Source organism: Malus sylvestris, chromosome 15 (assembly GCF_916048215.2).
Source record: "Malus sylvestris chromosome 15, drMalSylv7.2, whole genome shotgun sequence".
NCBI lineage: Eukaryota > Viridiplantae > Streptophyta > Magnoliopsida > Rosales > Rosaceae > Malus > Malus sylvestris.
Window position 1 is genome coordinate 14037344 of NC_062274.1, and position 17655 is coordinate 14054998.

The 17655-nt window shown below is 38.3% G+C and overlaps 2 protein-coding genes across 2 annotated transcripts; one reads left to right on the plus strand and one right to left on the minus strand.

Moving 5' to 3' along the window:
- Positions 1 to 185: 185 nt before the first annotated feature.
- On the minus strand, positions 186 to 8167 carry LOC126603147 (ABC transporter G family member 32-like). Its single transcript, XM_050269891.1, has 24 exons — positions 7545 to 8167; positions 7107 to 7227; positions 6924 to 7012; positions 6609 to 6693; positions 6251 to 6410; positions 6098 to 6174; positions 5974 to 6027; positions 5494 to 5584; positions 5092 to 5393; positions 4731 to 5012; positions 4253 to 4569; positions 4010 to 4170; positions 3827 to 3930; positions 3444 to 3600; positions 3203 to 3325; positions 3008 to 3099; positions 2593 to 2925; positions 2213 to 2503; positions 2033 to 2116; positions 1805 to 1938; positions 1489 to 1716; positions 1202 to 1373; positions 865 to 1119; positions 186 to 689 (listed from the first exon to the last, which is right to left on the minus strand). The coding sequence occupies exons 1-24, from the start codon at positions 7817 to 7819 to the stop codon at positions 417 to 419; spliced, it is 4260 nt and encodes a 1419-aa protein (XP_050125848.1). The 5' UTR covers positions 7820 to 8167; the 3' UTR covers positions 186 to 416.
- Positions 8168 to 14196: 6029 nt separating this feature from the next.
- On the plus strand, positions 14197 to 17492 carry LOC126601587 (uncharacterized). Its single transcript, XM_050268315.1, has 6 exons — positions 14197 to 14530; positions 14650 to 14817; positions 15691 to 15937; positions 16061 to 16276; positions 16695 to 16966; positions 17052 to 17492. Exons 1-6 carry the CDS (start codon positions 14270 to 14272, stop codon positions 17220 to 17222), a joined length of 1335 nt encoding a protein of 444 aa, XP_050124272.1. The 5' UTR covers positions 14197 to 14269; the 3' UTR covers positions 17223 to 17492.
- The last annotated feature ends 163 nt before the right edge of the window (positions 17493 to 17655 follow it).

Genomic DNA, 17655 nt, shown 5'->3' on the forward strand with positions numbered 1-17655 from the left:
GGTTGGATTGAGTTTTGGAGGAGAATAGAAGTGGAAATTTGAGTTTTAGCCCAGGGTTAGAGAAGGTCTAAAAGCTGGCTTCGAGGCCATTGGATCTTTCTTGAATTTTTCTTATTGTCAGTCGCGTATGATTGACAAGCCAATATATATAGAGAAATGAGCACAAAATGTTATCAGCCGGGTCCTTAGAAAACAAAAAAGACGATGACATTTTATTCACCAATTGGTTGAAGAAGCGTTCATACCAAAAATATGGAACTTTACAACAACATTTTTAAGTTTTGTAAAGTAAAACATACAATATATGTAAACCTTGTAGCTATACACCTCAACTGTTCCTTCAGGAAAAGCTGATGTACTAGTATTACAAGCAATAATCCCAGAACCAAAGCAATGCGGTATAAAAATTGGACTTATCATCTCCTCTGGAAGTTGAATGCTTTTATTGCAAAGGCAAAAACAAAGGCGAAAAACACGCAGAAACCGACCACCGCAATGCCGGCTACACCCAGAAAATCATGCTTGTAACCAAACCCTACTTCGAGCAACTGCCTTACAGGCATCTTATGGATTCCGTCAGCTAGCTTCACAAGACTGTCATCCTCGCCGTACTGTGAAACAAAGAGGCCGTACAGACTCCAGGCGATAGGGTCTGCCCAGTAATACCATCTCCACCAGATTGGAATTCGCTGCACAAGTGCGTGTTAGATAGCTAGCTCAATGAATCAGTATTTTCACCTATAAATCAGGTTTTCGTGCTAGTTTCGTGTCTGAAACTAGCATTATACATCCGAGATGTAGCACAGAACGCAAGTGATTAAATTAAGCAAACTGAGACGAAAGAAAGCAGTCACTTTCCGTTACCTTGTGAGGAATCATAAAGCCGCTGAAGAGGTTCCACAGCATGTAAATCGGAGCAGCAATTATAGCAGCGACATTATGATTTGGCGTGACAGCGATTGTCATCATTCCGTAGAAGGTGAAATATAGCATTGTGAAGTACATAAAGAATATGTACCAAAGAAACTTGAAAAGAGTCCACTCAAATGAGGCCGTGTAGTAAAAAATTGCGCAGTAGATAATCGCTTGTGCAAACACATAAGGGAGCTCTATTACGACCTGCAAACACCCCATCAATGCATTAGATGGCTTTCAGGAGTGTCAGGGTATTGTGAGTGAGCATAGCGTAATAAAGGCAAACCTGAGCAAATGCAAATGGTAAGGCCGAGTACATCCCAGCAGCTCTCTCTCGATACGAAACAAATCGTTCTACAGAAATAACAGGTTGAACAGCACTGGCATTGGTGATTCCGCTAAATAGGATTGCTGCATACATGGACCCCATAGCGTTTAACAGATCCTGCTGGGTCTCCCTGTAAGAGAGAAAGTAAAAGTCCTGTCATAGAACCTAAATTGCAGAAAAATATCTAAACTCGAAATATCTTAAGAGTTGCAACAAATTCAGAAGAATAAGAAAAAAGAGGAAACCTCTTATCTCCGAATTTCCAACAAATTGTTCCCAACATAAACGAGATGATGACTGTATAAAAAAAGCGAACTGCAGTGTACTGAGGGTTTCGCCAGTAAGACAGATTTTGCTTCCAAAGACAAGTGAGAAATTGTTCGACAAATGACTGAGAGTACTTGCTTGGAAAGTTCAAGTCCTTCGAATTGGCGCTTGGTTTGCTTAGGTTTTCAACCAACTCTTTATTACGTCTGAAACAAAGGAGGATAGGTTGTTAGTTAAGGAAGCTGATAGTTCTCCGAACAAGCAACACAGCCAGAATTCATTAAGCAGTCATACTGAAACAAGTTAGATCTTCGGTAAACTTCTGCAAAATCCACCCCCAGGCGACTTTCTTCAACTGTAGAAGTAACATCAAGCATCCATGTGGCAGGATTATATCCAGGCCTGATCTTTTCTACTCCCTCGACTGCCTGCAGAAGGAAATATTTATATTTTAAGTTGACAATCGTCACCATTATGCAATCTCACATTTTCTAAACCAAATACTGGCGTGCAAGATCCAACCTCAAAGTATTTAATGAGTTCACAAGACCTGGGACCAAGTGGACCAGCATATATGAGCTCTCCTCCGCGCTTCAAAAACAGAAGCTGCAATGACAGATAAGATTATAGCACGACGAATCAAGACATTATATCGGTATAGATATACAGGGGGAGAGAGATGGAGAGAGAGAGAGAGAGTACTTCATCAAAGGATTCAAAGATGTCTATGCTAGGCTGGTGGATTGTGCACACTATAGTGCGTCCAGTATTGACTATATTCCTCACAGTCCTCATCACAATAGCTGCAGACCGTGCATCCAACCCTGATGTGGGTTCATCCATGAACACTATAGAGGGGTTGGCGACCAGCTCAACAGCTATCGTTAGCCTTTTTCGCTGTTCTGTCGACAAACCATCTACCCCCGGTAGACCAACCAATGCCCCACTTAATGGGGTGAGCTCCACTAGTTCCATCACCTCTTCTACAAACGCCTGAATGTTTTTTTAAATTACGTAAGATGATGGATTAGTTGATCCTATAATGAAGACATACACAAGCAGTAAATAAATTATGAGCATACCCTCTGTGTCTCCAAGTCAACATCTGATGGTAATCGAAGCCAAACAGAGAAGAGAAGTGATTCCAGAACAGTCAAGCAGGGGGAATGAATATCGGACTGCTCGCAGTAACCAGAAATTCTCGCAAAAGTTTCTTGTCTTTTTGGGTAACCAGATATATGAATGCTCCCTTCAATCATCCCACCGGTTTTTCGACCAGCTAATACGTCCATGAGGGTGGTTTTCCCAGCACCACTTACTCCAACCAATGCTGTAAGCACCCCGGGCCTAAATGTGCCAGTGACATTACTCAACAACTGCAATTTCTCTTCTTGAATGCCCTGCTGCTTCAATTCCTGCAGTTGTACTTCGATCAGAAAAGATATCTAGTCAACATGTTTCCAAGAATAGATGGTGCGAGTAGTGTTAATGTCTCACCTGAGGGACATCGACATAGTAATTGATATTGCTGAAAGACATGGAAAGTTGTTGAAATGGGAGCACCATTCCTCTCTGCTTCAAATATTTTCCTGCGCAGAATATGAACAAGAATTTCGGAAATTAGACTAATCCATTGTTAAGTGAAAAGATTTGTTCTAAAACATAATCAATTTTATGAATTTCTTTACGAACCATTTAATGACTCTGAATGCTGCAAGTACTGTCTCAGCTCAATAACAACAGTGTCTCCTTTTCTTCTCCTTTCTCTGTCTTGAAGCTCGTCCTTAGTGACTACTGCTTGTCGTTTCCCCAAGGCTGTTGTATATATCGTACATCAACTTAATTAGCTTTCTTTCTTTGAGTTTGTTTGGCTACATGTAGCACTCGAGCAAAAATGAAAATTAGGTTATTCTTACGAGCAGAAATGACTTACGATTAAGGTAAGCTAGGAAGAATGTGAAGAGGACGTTGAATAGAACTGTATATCCAAGCAAAGCACCAGCACCAATCCAATACCAGTAGCTCTGTGGAAACAAACTGCGTGCTCTTAGCAATGCCTCGCCTAATGGAATGGTCTCGTTTCCAACTCTCTACATAAATAACAGAAAAAAACGAATTAGAAGGTTCCCAAATTAGAATCCTAGATATTAACTTGATATATATATATAGAGACTAACTTGATATATGTATATATATTTATCATGAAATAAATCTGTACAGTGTGGAATTTTGTTAATGTCCATGTGATTCAGCAAAATTAATAGATAATTATAATCCATTAAGCAAAATTGAATAGATAGTGAAATGGAATGTCACCTTATCCCATTTATGTCCAAGGAATTCATTTACGGAAGCTGCATTTTGAGCATACATCAAGGGAGAAACCCAGAAACCCCATATCCACCACTTTGGTACACGATCTGTCACAATCAAATAAGGAAAACAATAAAATTGTAAACTCAAACTGGAAACATAAGCATTGACAAAATGTTAGTTTACCTCTTGAGATGACGTATCCTCCAAGACCCATAACAACTAACATAGCAAAGGATCCAAAAGTGTTAGCAACTATCATATTTCGACCCAAGGATCCAATAAGACGGAAGAGAGCCACTGACATCTGGTGTAGCAAGAAATATATCAAGAACTGCCCACAGAATCTGCAAATTCAACAAATTAACCTAAGAATTTCATCCCAATTTTCACAATGTATGCGGAAATCCAAAGGAACGAACAATTTACCTAGTAATTGAAGGATCAAATCCAATGACATAGTATGTGATTGCCACCCACAAGCCAGACTCTATGAATGAATTTGGAACACTTAAGGCCCAGGACGGAATGGTATAGACCCAGCTAGGGTAGAAGTGCAAGTCCCTATGCTTGTAAAGTACCGGAAGCTTGGCCACCAACATTGACACCTCCATGAAGCCATTGAAAAGAATAATAACCATGGAAAAGTATAGAGCACCGAGATATAGGCCTCCATCATCAATTGTATTGTGGTGTAATGTTGACCGGAAAAAAACACTCATTGTGACCATAGCAACCAAAAGAAGCTGGAAGGCAGAACATAGTACTTGGGAAATCAGCACCAGATAGCAAAAAGAAGCCGGAAAAAACACTCATTGTGGCGCAACGTAACAATTTCATCTTTAATTGGATAAGAATAAAAAGATACTAAGGTAATCTACACGCTAACTCAGAAGTGAACTGTTACCTGAATGAACTTGAAAGCATAGATAAATGCATTTCGCTTCATGAGTAGAAGTTGCCAGTTAAAGCTTGTTTTGAGAAGCTCACACCTCTTCATGCCATAAAGAAACGTTGCTAAAGCTGCAGGATGGTTATAGCGTTTATCAAAAGGAACTTCTAGTTCTTCAGACAAAGTGTTCCCAGCTTGAAATAAACGATAAGCGTCAACAAACTTTGCCGGTGGAACATAGCAGTACGGGAGATCAGGATTGGACCAATACTGCTCTTGGTCCTTCTCTGATATAACCTGCGTAAAAGGAAAACAATTACCAACCATTCCATGTAACAGAATACAAATCCACGAATCAAGCTCTCCATAAACTTACTTCTTGCAAGAAGTCTGCCACATTCTTTCTCTGTGGACATCTAAATCCCACATATGAAAAAAAATCAAGAGCTGTTTCGCGGGGTCCCTGATACACAATTTGGCCCTCACACAAAAGTATAACATCATCAAACAACTCGTAGGTCTCTGGAGCAGGTTGAAGCAAAGATATGACAGTGGTTGCATCTAGTGCCCGAGTTGAATGCCTTAGATATTTGATGATTTGATAAGTAGTTGAACTATCAAGACCAGTCGAAATATCATCCATGAACAGAACTCTTGCCGGACCTACTAATAATTCACCTGGAATTCACATTGGAGTTATTAGCAAACAGATTTACCTTACTAGTGCACAAGAACTCCCTCCCTCGTCAAAAAATTTAAAAACGAATGAAGTATGCACCTGTAGTAAGCCGCTTCTTTTGACCCCCTGAGATTCCCTTGAGCATTTCATCTCCTACCAAGGTATCAGCACATATGTCCAACCCTAAAATCTTTGACAAACATATTTTAGTACCAAAAGAGAATCTAAGAATAAATCTAGGGTAGATCTGACATACTATACACGTCAGTGATATCCAAACAAAAAACGGATAAATGAAAAAACCTAATATAATCTATCTACTGAAACCAAGCCTAATACCCTGACCCTACACTTCACTTTGTGAAAACAAAGTCTCCATAATCTCTTTTCTTTTCGTTTGAACTTATATCACAATTTGCCCATTTTAACAATGTGATCCAGAATGTTGTGAAACGAGATTTTTCTGCTTTTGGGAAAATATAACCTCACAAACTATTTTCATTCATTCTTAAAACGAAAATAAACAAACATAGACTCCATATGGTATGTATTCGAAAATAACAAGCATCGAACAAGTACCTTCATGATGTACTCCACCGTAAGGCTTGTCTCCTGCCCCCCAAGAGCTAATGACTGGAAAACAAATTGTGTCAGCAATTATTTCATATACAATGGAATCGACATATCTAACAAGTGCAAGTACCTTCATAAATATATCAAGATCTTCATCGGGTTTTATCCCGTCTCTCTTTTCCCTTCTTGCAAGTTCTATTAACATATCTATGATGACAACTATTCATGTCAGCATATAAACAAGCACGATTCATACCCAAAGACATGACTATGTAAAGCTTACCATATTTGAATCCAACACCTTGACATCGTCCTGCAAACTCAAGAGTTTCCCTTACAGTCATCTCTGCCGCGTGCCAATCCTGTTGGCTGACGTACGCAGATGTCCGCTGAGGAACAAACTCCTTTAAGCGATGTCCATTATACGTGACGTTCCCTGACGTCTTCAAAATAATCAAAGTACAAATGAGCAAAAGGACTTGTCTAACGGGGCGAGCAACTAGTAGAAAATCTGTCATTAAATCTGAAAAAAGCGGTAATTTCACAACACGAATATTGTCTCATCCCTTCAAACATTTGCTCGATAGGATGATCAAAGAATCCATGATTTCATGAAAACTAAAAAAAAGTAACGGAATTACCTGCAAACCTGCTCCCAGGCGTCCGGCAAGAGCCAATAGTAGCGTAGTCTTTCCGGAGCTTGGTGCACCCAATAGTAACGTCAACCTAGAAGACAATACCAACAGGTTGTTAGGTGTAAACACTGACAGACATTCGGATGCCACTGTGCCGGTTTACCAAGCCAATGTAACACTAACGCGCCAGAAAAATGGCTTGAAAGACCGCCGCAATGGTATCCGAATTATAAATAGGTCCTTCTTGTAAACACTGGACTGAAATTGAGTAACAGAGTACTGACTGAAGTATTTTTTTCTAACATAAGATAGAGAACCTACCTTGAAGGTCTTATTATCCCGCTAACGTTGTCTAAAATCGTTAATTTGTGTCTCTGCCCCCTGTATATTCGCAATTGCCTAAAAAGGGCCTAAAACGACATCCGAAAAATGCAAAAATTGCAAAATTTTCAAACAATTGTGTAATTTGAAGAAAATTAAAGGAGATTTTGAATGAGTTTATACCTCCGTCATATTAAAAACAAAATTGGGAATAGTCGGCAGCGCTCTGCTTCCCACGTGGACGAAAGTTTCAACCTTCATGTTCTGAAATCGGACCTCGATTTTCGGAAAGTTCAATCTTACTCTGCACACCCAAATAACGAACACCATAACAAATTAAGCACAAAAGAAAAGTTCCGGAATTGAAAAGGAAAGGAAATTCTGTTTGGTTGCTGAGAAAACAAAGACTCTTCAATACTTGCAGTCTGGCGCCAATTTCTTAGCAGCCAAACAGATTCAAATTAAATACAAAAGAAAAGTTCCGAGATTGGAAAGAACAAAAAGAAAATCCGTTTGGTTGCTGGGAATATAATCGCATTTGGCACTAATACTGAAATCATTGATTTTCTCAGCAGCCAAACAGTGTCAATCAAAGTATCCAGTAAATTTGAAGAGGATTACGCGTCAAATCTACGGCGCATGCGATTGAAGAATTGCTCGGGGTCGTCGTCAGCGGAGCTAATGAGACGGTCAAGGAGGAGCTTCTGCTCCTTGGCCTCGAGCTCGCCGACGTCGATCTCCATAGTGCCTCCGGCGACGTTCCTGAAAATGCCGCGGCGGGCGCGGGCGTAGGTCGGGAGCCTCTCCAACGCGGCCCACCGCAGCGCCTCCTCATCCTCCCCTACCTCCCGAAACGACGCCGATCTCGCGAACACATTCTCCGCCGAGTTCCACATCGGTAAATCCCTAACAAGCCCCTCCTATCCACCGAAAGTTGCAGTCTTTGGTTGAAGAAAGAGATTAGAGAGAGAGCAGCTAATAAAAAGCAGAGTGTGAACGTAAGATGGACAGGTTTGATTGCTGAAAATGGAGGTTGGAGCTCTGCATTTTATCTCTCTCTCTAAATAATTTTTGGCGTCTGTTTAGACGGATGAGAGATAGAGCTTCCAAACTTTCTCTCACTCAAAAATTTCATGTTTCTCTCTCTAGAATGCAACGTTAAAGTGTTTCACAGTATGTGCAGGACGACGGAGGAATAGAGCGAGAGGTTCATTTATGGCCGCGGGAAAGACAGAAAGCATGAGGCCTCTTTGAAACCACGACTCGCTCGGGTGTTATATCAACTCCATTCGCTCTACAGATGAAGCTTCTATTTCATCCAACGGCTGGAATTAATCGTGATATGGAAAATTTGAAAACAAGATTTTTCTAGGGGTCCCTTCTTACACATTTCTTCTTAATTTTTGTTATTTGATCATCTTCAATTCATTTGATGCAACGGTTGAAAATTAGAAAGATGTGTGAAAAGTAGAAATAGATGTGTGAATATCACACCTAGAAGTAAAGGCTTAAAAAATTGATGCCCTTCTTCTCTTTTTTAATTATGAAACGAACTATGGGCTAGTTTGGAAGTATCTTTAAAATGACTGAAACCGTTTTTGGAGAAATTGATTTTGGATTTTAAAAGCACTCTAAGTGCGTTTAGAAAAAGCACCATAGAAGCACTTAAAATGTTTTTTAGGATCCACTTGAATTTTCACTAAGGATTAGTTTAAAAAATATTTTCACCAAAAGCATTTTGAGTTATTTTAAAAGTACTTCTAAACGAATCATAACTTTTTGTTTTTGGTTTTGATTCCTTTGCTTGAGGCTCTTCAAGAACAATTCGAGCTCATTTTAACATCTTTTAAATATCAATATAACATTTGAGACAAGAAAGATAACTCGACAAACACTCGAGACAAAACAGTTGGATCTTTGAGTGCTATTACTATAAGGCCGATTAAATCTTTTTACATACAAAAATAGAAAAATCTATGAATAAAAAACAAAAATCCTTTTGGCCCACTAAAAATACATGTTTCCAACATTCCAATAGTGAAAGAAGAACCGTTGGTGGATTATACGTATGGCGCGTGTGTAGTTGGGTTGGTGCCGGTGCGTGTGTGGGGTTTTTTCGTGGGAATTTGAATGAAACGGCTGGGAATGTGGGATTTACTGTATTTCTACTTTGTTAGAGATTTTTAGTATGTCAATAACACATGTATACTTAAGTGTAATAGTACATTTAATTAAAAAATAAAAAATAAATCAAATAATTTTATTATAATATACCGATAGTCACTTAGTATTATGGTTTAGTGATATTCCTCTTCAAGAGATCTTAGGTTCGAATATCGTTGATGACGAATTCGATCCCAAATTAAGCTGCCTATTATGTGACTTAACCGAACTCCTCATTTCCTTAATATAAAAATATCGATCTATTAAAAAAAATTAATATATATACCGAATCATATTTCTACCATTTTGAAAAAAAGTTCTCCATGTCAATAACGTGGGGTGATTTGGAGTTGAAAAAAAAGGCGGGTAGAGGGGAGTTGGTACTGCGACCTTTTTCGGGGAAAGGTTTACTAGGCAAAACCAATAACGTTTCATCTCTTCGGAAAGGTGAGACATTCTATTTTTTGGAAGCTTCCATTGCCATTGCTCACGATACTTATGTGTCTTGCGAGAATTGCTACGGTTAGTTGCTTGCAATTTTTAATTCACAATGTATTGTAAGTGAGAGTTGTTATATTCAGTAATTCGTAATTGTTGATTGTTGATATATAGTCCAAATTAATTCATTTAGTTGTGCACGATTTTTAATTGTTGATACATGGTAGGTCATAATTGATTCGATCAATCACCTACCTTTAAATGCATAACATGGCAGGGTTGATTCAGTCGGTCATCCATAGTTTTTAATCGTTGATGTCCAAAATTCCTAATAGTTAACGTGTTGTAGGTCATGAATGTTCCAATAGCCCATAATTCCTAGGGAACTTTAACGAAAAGCACTCGGTACTGTTCATTTTAATGAAAAATCACATTTTTACACTAAAAAGTCAATCATGGTACTATTCACTTTACCCTTTATTTTGTCCTCATCATTAAAACTCAAAGTTTTCAAACTATTTTCATTAATTTTCCTTAATTCCTAACCATTAATCCATTTTAGGTAAGAGATGCTTTTGTCGATCGTCAACAATTCTTAACTGTTAACACGTTGTGAGTTAAGAATGCTCCCGGCTATCACCTGCAATTCCTCACGGTTGATGCATTGTGTAAACTTATAATGGCACACACGTACGAAACGACGGATCATATAACATTTTGTGTTTCAGTCCATAATTATCTATATATGATCGTATGGCTACTTAGATATGTGGAGGGTAAATGCAATATCTTAATTTCATCAAATGGCACGGGAGTTGTTGAGCCTATAGAAAGTGACATTTTCATCATAATAGCTTCTTGCATGTACCAAAATCTTGCAATTTCGATGAACAATATTTGACCTACTCAAACCAAAATCTAGAAAAATTAATTTATTACGCTCAACTAATACTTGTGACGTTTAATATAATGCTTTCTAACATAAGAAATGAATTAATTAACAAACTGGTAGATAATTAAGTTGGATTAGTTCTAACTCCTAAGTCTAACCGATTGAGACGTATTAAGCAAAATGCACTTCAATAATTTAATTTTGTTAACTAATGCTTGATGAGTAATTTAAGTTATACTAACTTACATTGGCAATGGCATATTTTTCACCTCTAAGTCCAAGGTGGGTGCACCGTAAGTAGGTAACATATTTACCAATTGTGTAAAGTTAAACATGGAAGTCAAATCCATATAAGATGTGTGGAACATTAATTTTTCAAGCCAGAGTACGAGTACATTGGATCAGAATACAAGCATTTTTGTAATCCGGACCAACGGTGCCACCACACTCAGTTGGGCTCCAAAATGGTAGGCAAGATCCGCAGGTCTTGTCAAGAATGACCATGCTTGCTTTGCAAGACACGAGATATGGTCCAATGACCTAGCTTCCTATTGTATTGAATATTTGTACAATCTAATGATTGGCTTAAGCCTCAAGTAATCACAGTCCTACACGGAAAGAATATCTATTACTATATATCATTTAGAATTCTTCCAATTTTATGAGAATTCGCTATTCTAAAAGGTATCTTTCTCGATCATTATAAATACACTCAGTTTAGGGTTTGTCAAAGGTATTCACATTCTGATATTGTGCACATTGCATGCATATCGCTCTCACTCTCTTGCTCATTGCTTGAGCTCCATAAACCTTTACTGACTTGACCGTCGGAGGTCCTTTGGCCGGTACCGCAGCGATGTCATAAGGAATTCATAGTTTGTTTGCTCCTTCTTGCAAGTCGCTGCTCAAGCACTCCTCCCTAGATGGTGGTGTGCGAAATTAGTTTCAACAAGATGCAGACCGAGTCATAGTCAAGTTGATTAAAATAGTGTGTAATATAAACACAAGTTATGACCCTCATTCATATAATTTAGATTAATTTATAATGTCACTCGAATATATGAATACTCAATTGTGGAAGTAAATGAATGGTTAATGAGTGCCAAAAATGCTATCCTTTAGAATATTTCCATTGAGTGTCAGTTTTACAATTGAGCTAGAAGAAGTCTCTTTTTTCTTATACATTGAATTGATCAATGATTTTACACTTCTCTTTTAGTCTTCTATGTCTTTAACGTGAGTATAAACCCAAATTGCGATGTGCTCAATTTTGAAGTACATGAATAGTTAGCAATATCATAAAATGCTTTTGAGAGTGAATTTTACATCGGAGAAATGATGATCTTATATGTACTTATTATAAGTAAGTTTAACTACTTTTTATATTGTCAATTAATTTTATGGTAGAGCCTTAATTTTCTTCAAACACCATCTTTTAGACTTTCTCATTGACTGAGGTTAACCTAGCAGAAAAAATGTGGTAGCTTTTACAATCGAGCTAAGAAATCATCTCCTACACCACACATATATGATAAATATCTCCGTTATGGATTAGAATTTTGTTTATATGGAAAAAAACAAGTGACAAGTAAAAAAAATATTCAGAAAAAAAAAATCAAACTAATAAAAAACTTAAAATAGCATGCATACGTATGCATTTGGAAAATGAAAGGATCCAAAATGGAAAACTTTTCCCTGCCAACCGCATATTATTATTATTCCTTTGCCTTTAGTTGGCAATGACGTTGGGATATTAATGGGAAAACTTAATGCCCAAGGCCCAATTTTGGAAAAAAAAATTCAGTGAATAAGACCCGGTACACTACAAATAGTTAATTTTTTTTTAAGTATTCAAAAACTTGTATTATGACATTTGATGTACCAGATCGTATTTTCAATACATTGAAAAATCTCCTAGCATTGAAATATGTAACACCACCACTGCTGGTTCATATACAGTTGCAAAAATCCAATAACGCCTCTTAATCTACCAAATAAGTGGGGGTGCTACATAGATGTTTACATAAGAGTGGTGCTATCAACACACAAATTTTTACTTCACACACATCCTTCTTAATTTTCAACCATTGAATCAAATGAATTGAAGAAAATCGATAAACAAAAAATAACAAAAGTGTGTGGGAGCTAAAAAAGGGTATGCAAATAGCACTACTTTTTATATAATTGAAAATGTTTTTAGAACAATGTGATTGTACGTATATCATATGTCTGGAGTTTAAAAATGCTAACCATAATTGTACGTGAAGAATATCTTTAAAATGTAAAAAATAGCGATGCATGCATGGTTGAGATTATGGCACATGCATGTTTTGACTCAAATCGACGTGACTTGTAAGTAGTTTAATTACTCCATCCAGAAAACCTAACTTGATTTTCTTCATCTCCTCCTAACGGACTGGAGGACTTCCTTCTCTCGTTGTGTACTGGTTGGTGAGAGTAGCTCACAATATTGGTGAGCGACTGATGAACCATAAGAATTAGAAAACAATAAGCATGTTTATATACATAATCAGCTATATATATATATATATATATATATATATATATATATATATATATATATATCGATGGTAACCTGCAGGTTAGCTTCTTTTTGGTAATGCTTAAAATATGGGTTATCAATAATTTACCTACGGCCAACAAATGTCAACATTATATGCGGTTTATATTTGAACCAGAACTTTATAACACGATTGCACACATACTGGTTATATTTGACAAAAGAACAAGAAGCGGTTTCTGTACTCTCTTACTGTCCACCTGCACTCTTCAAGTTTGTTATATTCTTTATATTGAACACAATAAAGGAGAACTAATAGATGTAAACAATATGCGGAGTGTGAAAATCATTACCATAATCCAATTACATTTTTAGCCTATGAGAATTAATATGTCAATTACCATTTAGGTATCAATAGCAATTGATGTAATAATTGGACTTCATCTGTAGAGATAAGTGTGGTTTAGTTTGATTCGGTTCAAGTCTTAATACATCAATCAAATGTGATAACACAATTCAAATTAGTTTTGATATTACTTATTAGCAGTGTTCTAAAAAGCGGCTTAGGCGGCCTCCTAGATTCTGGGCACTAGGCTTCCGAGATGATTTGGAGCGAAACGTTAGAGAAAATCAGTGATGGCTTAGGCGGGCGCTAGACGGTCTAGGCAGTTGCCATACCTTCGCCGGCATCGATGGTCCTGAAGAGGAAGGAGATCGACCTCCTTTCTTTGAACCCTAAACAAAAATTTAAGACAAAACCCTAACTTTATTAAAATAATTAAACAATCAACGAAGAAGGTAGTGGAATTTCGAGCTAACCTTGGCCCTTTTGGCTTTCTTTGGGTTCTTGATGCATCTGGCCATTTCTGGTTCTTTCGGTTTTGCATAAGTGGCGACTGACGAATGAAAGGCGGGGAAATGGAGAATGCAAAAGTAAATAGGGTTTTGGTGGGGCTAGAGAGCATATTGGGCTCCAGCCATTTATGATCATAACTATTTTTTTTTGGGCCCAAAATAATATATGATTATAGTTAATGTGTTTTTAAACTATAAACTTGTTGGATATGGTAATTCATTGTATATCTTATAATCGCAGCATTAATGATGTGTCATGTAGGACTGGATCCTCCTATAGCCATTTGGTCATGCATTCGGCCCACCCAACCTGCCGTTGTCCGTTACTTTGTAGCCCTTAATCTTGGGCCATTGGCCCTCATTCTCAGGACGCCGTTTCATGATCCATTTGGGACTGTACCGTACATTTGCCGTTTTCTGTCGCAAAGTTCAGAAAAGCCCCAAAAATCAAACGCCGCGGCAAACAGGCGCTGAAAAATGGATGGGGGGAGTTCCGGCGCTGCTTCCGACGCTGCAATCGAAACCCTAAGAACCAGAGGATGGTGCTTCGGTGACCTCGAACAAGTGAAGGCGATGATCCTGATCCACTCCGCCTTGTCCGACGACACGCGTACGGTGGTGGATTCGGTGGAATCGGAGCTCACCAACGTGGACCTCAAATCCATCTCCTCCAGGTCCTTGCCCGACCCGCATACACTCCGAAAGTCCTCTCACCTCCTCGGCCCCAAAGTCCTCCAGGTATTGACACCTCTCCGTAATTTCTCTCGTGAATTTTCTGGGTTTTGTTTGGTTGCTGAGAAAATGGATAAACAGAAAGAAAAATGTGAGCTTTCGTTTGTTTGTTTGTTTATTATCAGATAGCTTGGGTGAGAGACGTTACCAGATGTAGTGTGGAGGATTTTGCAAGGAATTCGAATAGTCGGCGTCTTTTGAAACTTGGGCTCACAGACGGCCACAGTGAGGTAGCAGCCGTGGAGTACTCTCATATCCCGGCAATCCCCGACGACGTCGTTCCGGGTACTAAGGTACTCTTTCTTGCTTCGTGCTTGCTCAACTTTCAGCTTGCGTTTTTTATATTGTATAAAACTTGGAGTTGTAATTTTTGTTTTTGAACATTGTTTGGATTTTGTATTCAGATTAGTATTAAAACCCATACGGAATTGAGCTACATAATGAAAACCAAGGGGACTACATTACAGAACTAACACTTATTCAGAAATTAGTAACTGACACTTTCTGCCTCATGGATGCGATGGTGAATTCCATTGGAAAACTAATGATTCACCTATCTTCGGCTTTATTTTGTTGTGTGCTACTTCTAGGGTATTTTAAATTCTAGGAACAAAGGCTTAAATTATTGCTCTTGAGCTCATAAATTACCTCTCCCATTTGTTAAGTGCTCAACACTGCAATGAAGATCCTAGGAACATTTTGTAAATTTACAACTAATTTGTAGGATAGAGGTCGCACTTGGTGCGATGGCAAGTGCCTTCGCCCATGAGCGGTAGGTCTCGGGTTCGAGACTTGGGAGCAGCCTCTCCATAAATGGGGGTAAGGCTAGCCGGCATTCACCTCTCCCAGACCCTGCGTAAAGCGGGAGCCTTGTGCACTGGGTACGACCTTTTTTACAACTAATTTGTAGGATACCAGTGTGGCAGGACATAAGTACTTTTTCATGAGATGTGTGGTGCTCGTTTGAAGAAACTATCATACTATTGGGAGTTCCCTGTTTGCTACTGCCTATTGTATGTTATGAACCCCGATATAAATTTCACTACAAGTTTTTGGTGTTTCTCTAACCCACTTTCTTAAGTGATTCTTGAAAACTGGTGCATAGATAAGGTTGCATCATGAGTTAACTGAACGTCTTTAGTTTTGTCCTGCTTTTTAATTGGCAGGTCCGTTTGGAAGGTAAAGCTACTATCCGTAGTGGAATAGTATGTTTGAATCCTAAAGTTGTGACTGTGTTAGGAGGTGTTGTTCAATCACTTTACGAAGAATGGCAGATGAATAAAAAATATTCTGGGTTCTCACGTTCATCTTTAAGGCTTTCACAGGAAAGTGATGGTAAAGGCCCCCCTCCATTTGAGAAATTGCAAATTGGGGCAGCTAAAAGTCGGTTTCCTCAGCAGGACAAGTCTTCAAGTCAGTATTCTTGAGCTATTGATTTCCTAATATTTTATCAGTATATGTCTTTTACCATAATGTTTAACCAGTCATTATTTCTATTGCATGCGTAATTCATGAGAAAAATGCAATCATTGGCAGATTTCTTGGATGTTAGCTCCAAGATTAGTGGGCCTATTGTCATAAATACTGAGGTTAGACCAGTTGGAAGGCAGCAGAACCTTCAATTGAAAGCAAATGACGAGGATAAATCTTATAAAAAAAGTGAGATAGATAACACTCGTAAGGCAGATTTCCTTGATGAAGGAACTCAAGACAAACCTAGTGGCTCTGCAACGACAACGAGGCCAAAAGAAGGTGGATTTTCATTTATGTCCAGCTTTCAACCTTTTATTAAATTTTACTTATTATCTTATGCTGCACCCAGGTTTTGTGTAATATTTAGTTTGATTTTATGTCACTTAGTTGTGGGGAAGAGGTTGAGAGGAGACCGATGTTTTTACACTTGGATTTGTTCACTGATTATTTCTAGTGGCACATATATAGTTGTAGATAGGACAGATGTAAGGTGGCAGAGTAAAACTTGAATCATTTGAATGGAGGGAAAACCAAACCAAATTTCTGCTAAATTTTGTCGGTATCAACGATCATGTAAATTAAATAACCTTCTACTTGAATCACACAAGAAACACATTTAGTTAACTTATTTATTTATTGTAAATGTGCAACAATTTTTATTTGTAATTTCATATTGATATGTTCATGGCTTCCACAGCAATTGAAGCTGTCCCTGTTCAAAACCAAGCGGCTGCACAAAAACTCCTTCAAACAATGAGTTATCAAAACCGGGATGACAAGCATTCAAGAGGTAGGCAGTTTAGGGGAAAGGGGAGGCAAGAGGAAGAACCCGTGCTGTACACTCTGGATGAATGGGAAAAGATAAAAGCTGGGGCAAAGCCTTCAATAGGAGGTGCCTTTACAAGTAGCAGTCGTGATGAGGAACTTGCACGGCAGCTCCAAACTCAATTTGATTTGGAAGATTATCATGTCAGTATCTCTGCCTCTTCTAAGCATTCTTATTGTCATGGTTGTTGTGTTCCAATTCTTTGATGTTAATATGCTGCAACTCCAGGTACAAAAGGGTCCTCCTGATGTGGATGCAGAGAATATTAAAATGAGCATGTTTAGCTACCAAAAAGACGATGACAGGGATTATGAAGGGAGGGGAAGAGGAGGGAGGGGACGAGGAAGGGGACGGGGGAGGAGTAGAGGGAGAGGAAGAGGAAGAGGAGGATTTTGTTGACTTTGTCGTTTCTTTTATTCTCATCACGCTTTGACTCTGTCAGGTAAATTTGGTTCTTGATATGTATATGGATTTTGATGGTGAAAACGTATCATCCAGTCTTTGAATTTTGGTGGTTTAGCTGCATTTGCACTGATTGCAGAACAAGAGTTTTTCTTGTTGTGTTGTAATAGATACTCCTTTTGTGAGTCCGATAGAGTTTGTTACCGACGATCATGCTGTACTTGGTTTTAGTTGTATTTGATGGAATGCAGGTTCTAAATTATGGAATACAGAGTCGTATTCGCCCAATTAACATCATAGTTCGGATTATTGAAGAAAAATTGATTATGTAGAGCTGCAATGGCGGAAATTAAACGTAAAGTTTTGGGAAAAATAAGATGATTGGTAGCAAAAATATTATTCTCAAAACATTACTTGACAAGGCTAGGTG

Excerpts from the sequence above, each read along its gene's own strand:
- LOC126603147 (XM_050269891.1), bottom strand. The coding sequence starts at position 7,819 with ATGTGGAACTCGGCGGAGAATGTGTTCGCGAGATCGGCGTCGTTTCGG. Across the intron at positions 7,228-7,544 it reads ATGCGCCGTAGATTTGACGC|AGTAAGATTGAACTTTCCGA; the intron begins GTAATCCTCTTC and ends TTGGGTGTGCAG. Across the intron at positions 6,411-6,608 it reads GCCTGGGAGCAGGTTTGCAG|ACGTCAGGGAACGTCACGTA; the intron begins GTAATTCCGTTA and ends ATTATTTTGAAG.
- LOC126601587 (XM_050268315.1), top strand. The coding sequence starts at position 14,270 with ATGGATGGGGGGAGTTCCGGCGCTGCTTCCGACGCTGCAATCGAAACC. Across the intron at positions 14,818-15,690 it reads ACGTCGTTCCGGGTACTAAG|GTCCGTTTGGAAGGTAAAGC; the intron begins GTACTCTTTCTT and ends TTTAATTGGCAG. Across the intron at positions 15,938-16,060 it reads TCAGCAGGACAAGTCTTCAA|ATTTCTTGGATGTTAGCTCC; the intron begins GTCAGTATTCTT and ends AATCATTGGCAG.